Source organism: Alnus glutinosa, chromosome 3 (assembly GCF_958979055.1).
Source record: "Alnus glutinosa chromosome 3, dhAlnGlut1.1, whole genome shotgun sequence".
Classification (NCBI taxonomy): Eukaryota; Viridiplantae; Streptophyta; class Magnoliopsida; order Fagales; family Betulaceae; genus Alnus; species Alnus glutinosa.
The window spans coordinates 10,251,617-10,257,616 of record NC_084888.1 but is presented as its reverse complement, the minus strand read 5'-3'; the positions used below and the strand labels follow the sequence as shown (position 1 = coordinate 10,257,616).

General features: G+C 38.4%; 1 protein-coding gene across 1 annotated transcript; it reads left to right on the top strand.

The window, feature by feature from the left end:
* Nucleotides 1-566: 566 nt before the first annotated feature.
* Nucleotides 567-1,866, top strand: LOC133864512 (uncharacterized). The gene has a single exon (XM_062300865.1). The coding sequence runs from the start codon at nucleotides 632-634 to the stop codon at nucleotides 1,205-1,207; it is 576 nt and encodes a 191-aa protein (XP_062156849.1). The 5' UTR covers nucleotides 567-631; the 3' UTR covers nucleotides 1,208-1,866.
* The last annotated feature ends 4,134 nt before the right edge of the window (nucleotides 1,867-6,000 follow it).

Here is a 6,000-nt window from a genome sequence, read left to right as displayed (position 1 = left end):
AGAACAATTTGTTACGTAAGTCTTCTATAATAAATGCATTCGAGATTAACTGGCCCGCAATAATTTTACTTTGAGAAGAGTTCTTTAAAAAGGAAAAAAAAAAAAAAAAAAAAAAAAAGAAATTTCTCTTCGTCGGCATAAGTAATTGATGAACCCATTGCAGCATAGCAAACTCATTCTTTTTTAATTTGTGGAGAATAAACAAATAAATAAATAATAGGCAAGATATCCTTATTCATGGAATCACGACCATATATCCTCTTTAATTAATTTCCAATAAAAGACCAAAATAAAAAAGTAGTCATTCAAAACATTTTTTTTTTTTTTATTTAATTTTGGTAATAATTAAGTAGTTATTTCATACTTCAAAAAGTAGCACAACTTGCTTTTTCAATAAAAGAAAGAAAAAACTTTCTCGAAAAATTTAGCTTCTTCACCACCGCCTGTGATAATTGACAGGCGAGTTTCCAACATCCACATAAATTCACTGTTGAGATTCTCAAGAGTAGAAACAGAACTAGTATAAATAAGAATGCTCTTCTTTCCTTCTACCACCATGAGATATCACTCAACTAAGTCATCAACTTCCAAAATCTTCGAGAAATTAATTACTTCGTATTGTCTGTCATATATGGCGCCACACGGAGAGGCTCTTGTCAGCTCCTACACTACTAGGAAGAACAACGACTTTTCCAAGCCGCCAAAACTGTCGTCCGACAACCTTCAACGAACGGTGTCGGACATTTCGTACGAACTCAGCCAGGAAGGGATCATCGACTTAAACCTCCCGCCAATCTCCGAAGTTGAAAACGCGAGGTGCGAGTGCTGCGGCATGTGCGAGGAGTGCACGCCGGAGTACATTGAGAAGGTGCGCGGGAAGTTCTTCGGGAAATGGATATGTGGGCTGTGCACCGAGGCGGTGAAGGAAGAGGTGGAGAAAAATGGAGGGAAGAGAGAGGAGGCTTTGAGTTCGCACATGATTGCATGCGTAAGTTTTAACAAGTTCGGTAGGGCTTATCCAGTTTTGTATCAGGCCGAGGCCATGAGAGAGATGTTGAAGAAAAGCAAATCAGGAAGGAGAGTGAGGGCCACGTCTATTAGTCCAAGGGACAAAGGAGCGCAAAACAAGCCCGGCGGGATCGCTCGGAGTTCAAGTTGCATTCCGGCAATTACAAGGGAGATCAACGATCTCGCCATAGGCAATTGAGTCCTCATGCAAAAAGCCTTAATATATATATATATATATATATATATCTCCGTTCCAACCTTTAATTTTAAAGCCCAATAGGATTTTTCATTAGCAATAGAGAAGAAGCTAATGTCTCTCCTTGAGCTTACACATTATTTCATCATCTCTATTTAATTGGTAGACCAACCTTTTCGTTGCCTTGCAAGGTTTTTTGGGTTAGTCCCAAGCTCAAATCCGGATCATCAGCAATTTGCAGCTCCTCAAATTGTAAACAATTCAGGCAATAAAATTGTTGAGAATCTTTATTTCCAGTTCTATGCACTTTTTCATCTCCGAGCTTTTGGACTCGTCTTTTATGAGTTGATCTCCGCCTAAATATCAGTTATCCTCTAGGAGTTTCTTGGTTGGGTTCAGATTCTCCTATCTCTTGTACCTTCCAGGGTCATGTACTAATTAAAAGTGGTTCTAAATCCTAATAATTAATGTATCTCACCCTTCAGGGTCTTTATGGGTTTAATTAGTTGTAAGATGTTGTGAAGAGCTACCACCATATGGTCCTCACTCTTGTACTCTGACCTCAAGGTCTTTATTTGTAATTACCAGCCGTATTTAAAGAGCTAGAATCATGTATTTCTACATATTTACAGTTCTTCAATAATATAGCCATTTTACATCTATTTAAGTCTCGGAATTATTGTTTATTTTCTTTGTCATAATACTCCTTTTTGGTGTTTGTTTGTCACATAAACAAACTCAGACTTCTTTTTTTTGGGTAAGTACTAATAAATTAAACAAAATGAAATAAAATAAAATCCATGACTAAAACCATCAGGAGAGAATCCCTATAAAGCTAGCGAGATCTCGGTTTAATCTCCTAAAAACAACCCCGACATTCTCATTTCTTCCAGCTCTAGCATGGTTTAAGAATATTAATTAAATAATGAAATAAATCTATTCTTATCAACTTAAGCTTTTGAAACGATTGATGATTTAACACATAGGAGATCAATCAACCATCTAATTAATCTCCTTGTTCTAGTTCTTGGTCGAGGCCTCAAGGGCCTTGAGGCAGAACCATCCCAATCCAAACCAAATTGCACTCACCCTGAGAAAAAGCAGGATGTTTGACAATATGACTGCAAATGGTCCTAGAACTTCCTGATTTGCTCGTAAGCAATGGTGGGTAAATCACGGATTCAATCTTGCTCAAATGTGCTGAGTTATTTACCCATGATCAGAACTACAGTTAGATGGAATACTGATTAAATGTTGTATTGGCCCCAGTAAGAAAAAAACATAAACAAATTAATATAATATTTTATGTGAAATTTAAAATATTTTCATTAAGCTTTAAATTACAATGTTATCCTATTCATCGTGGTCACAGCACAATGTAACAAATTAACAATTAAGACTGGATTTACACAATTAACACTATCCATCATGCATTTAACCAACTTGAATTCCATAGGACAACTAAACAGGCTATCGAGGTATAAGAGCATTCCTAACGAGCTTACCATACGCCATTTTTTGGCAAAATTTGCCGAGCTCCCTCAAAATGTATACCACTTTTGCGAGTACGGTAGTGCCACAGTAATTTAGCTTCTTGTCAAACTCGCTCGTTTAGGCCTAGCAAGCTTTTTTCACCAATTCATTTTTGGCATTTTTTTTTTTTTTTTAACATAATAATTCTGAAACTTCATTGATCAAAAAATAGATACAGAAATTGACTCGATAAAACTAAGGATCTAGGGAAAAACAAGCTTCCCTAATAAAAATGTTGGAGATGCTACTAGGAACGTCCTCCAGCCAACACACATCATTCTTATTACAAATAGCCTCTTTAGCTAAAGTATGGGCTGCCATATTTGCCCATCGAGGAACAAAAACAAAACGACAAGAGTGAAGCCCCAACTTCTCCGTATGAATGCTTTCAATGAAATGGCCAGTACTAGAAAGAAAAGGGGGATTAGAGTTAATATCTGCTACAACCTGCGATGCATCCCCTTCACAAATGGCATCAAAAAAACTAGCCTCCGAGCTAAAAATTACCGCTCCCAAGGCTACAATAGTCTCTGCAAGTTTAGCATCAACTCTAATTTTCTGGCAAAAACTCCGAGCACCCAAAAACTGGCCCATACAATCCCTAGCAATGATACCCACCCCAATATATCCCTCCTTTTTGTTAACATCTACATCCCAATTCATTTGGACAAAACCCAAAGGAGGGGGACACCAAATATCATGATGGATATTTTGGTTCAAGTTAGAACCACTAGGAAGCTGTGGAACATCCATATGTAGGCATTCTTTGTACTTAGCAAGGGACTTAAGGGCACCATTAAAAACTTCATCTGGGTGTGCAAAATGTCCTTCAAATAACAATTTGTTTCTCCTGAACCAAATAGCTCGGGCAACAGATACCAACAACTCCACCTTTTCCTTATCAAAATTATAGATACTACGTTCAAAAAGCTCCCGAAAAGAGTGGACTTCCCAACTGCATTTTTGGAAAGGTGATAAATGACACCCCAACACGTCTTGGGTAGCAGGACAAGACCAAATTGCATGAATGGGAGCAGGGACGGAGCCAGAAGTTCTTATGGGTAGGGGCCAATGGCCGAAAAAAATTTTTGGGTAGGGGCCAAGTAAGCTAAATTTTCTTTTTTACCTTAAATTTTTTAAATTTTTAGATTATTTTTTTTTTGTCACCTTAAAATTTTTTTTTTTAAGAAATTTGGGGGGGGCCATGGCCCCTGCCAGCCCCCCCCTCCCTCCGTCCCTGAATGGGAGTTTCTGTTTCGCTCAAACAGCAGGGACAACTGGCATCCTCCAATACCTTTCTTCTCCACAAGTTCTCCCTAGTAGGTAGCACCCCATGCAAAAATCTTCACCACATTTGGTATGTCAAAGCTCATAAAGTCTTCCAAACGATTTGATCTGGCTTTGATTAAGAGCTTTGAGCTACCAAACATTCCTATGCTTCCTTTCCCAAATGGTAGGCACTTCTCACAGTAAAAACATCATTTGAAGTGCCACGCCAAATTAAGCGGTCCTGCGGTAACATGGGACTAAGAGGGATGTTGGCAATAACTAGCGCTTCTTCATCTTTAAACACTTTCTGAAGCAAATCCAACTTTCAAGTTTTAGATAATGGATCAATCAGAGAAGATACTAACGAGTTGTTATCCAAAAACAAAGGACAGGATTGAACCTTAAAAGTATGAGGGGTAGGAAGCCAGCGGTCACCCCATATTTCAATACTCTGACCATCGCCCATTCTCCATAATAAGCCTTGTGATAATAGCTCCCTAGCATGCCAAATACTCCTCCAGGCAAAAGATGGTTTATTGCCTAAAGAAGCGTTCAAAAAATCTCCATGCGAGAAGTACTTAGCTTTAATGATTGCTGCGATCAAGGAGGAAGGATTTTGGAGAATCCTCCACCCTTGTTTGGCAAGTATAGCCTTATTAAATAGCACCATATCTCTGAAACCCATCCCTCCCACAGATTTTGAGCGCCCCATACGATCCCAACTCATCCAATGAATTCTAGAATTTTTGTTCAGTTGGCTCCACCAAAAATTCTGCATCATACTATTAATATACTTGCAGAGAGAAATGGGAAGTTGGAAAACTCCCATACAATAGGTCGGTATAACCTGTATAACAGCTTTTAACAGGACTTCCTTACCAACTTGAGATAGAAATGAATTCTTCCAATTGCTAATTTTCTTCCACACCCTATCTTTAATAAAGCTAAAAGCATGTTCCTTTGATCAGCCCACAAAGGAAGGGAGCCCAAGGTAAGTGTCAATCCGGTAAGTCTCAGACAACCCAAAGAGCCTCAAAATTTCTTGCCTCCTCTCCATACTTGTATTTCAACTGAAAAAAAGATATGTCTTCTAAAGAAATCAACCTTCCTAAAATAAAAGCACTCTGTGTACAAGAAATAATATCTGGCAACACCATTTTCAGTCTGTTAGTCAGCACTTTAGAAATTAATTTTTACAAGACATTACAGAGGCTAATTGGTCTAAAATCATAGACAAATTCAGGCTGTAATTTTTTTGGAATAAGGGCAACATGAGTTTTATTAATAACATTATTCACCATTCCAGTATTAAAAAAATGTAGAACTGCTGCGCATACCTCCGTGTGGATAGTAGCCCAATTTTGGAGGTAAGAACTCGCTGAAAAACCATCCGAACGTGGTGCCTTCAGAGGGGCCATTTGTTGCAGAGCCTCAGAAATTTCCTCCACAATGAACTCAGCTAGAAGGTTTTGATTCATCAGGGTGGTTACCTTATTTTCTAGAGCCCCCAAACAACCATCCATGTCAAGATCAGAACCAGCCGTGAATAAGTCAGAAAAGTAACTAACAAAAGCAGCTTCAATATCCGCTTTTGATGTACAAACCTTTCCCCCCCCCCCCCCCCCCCCCCCCCCACTCCCTTAATCATCTCAATATTTTTCTTGTGGTGTTTCAAAAGATTTTTGGCATTTGTATATTCATCCTATGAGGGAAAATGTACACATTTTTTGATCAATTGAAAACCTGTTACGCAACTAATGCAGCGGATTCAAGTCATGCAAGGCAAGGGTGCACATGCGGGTGGATATCAACCGCTCGCATTGGCTATCCGCAACATTAATCCATTATCAGCTATCCGCATGCATGCAAATAACAATTTTAGGGTATGCGGATGCGGTTAATACTCTTTATATATAATATATATTTTTTATACTTCTTATATATTTTATTTATTAAATTTACTAAAATGACGTCGTTTTGGATTATGTATAGGC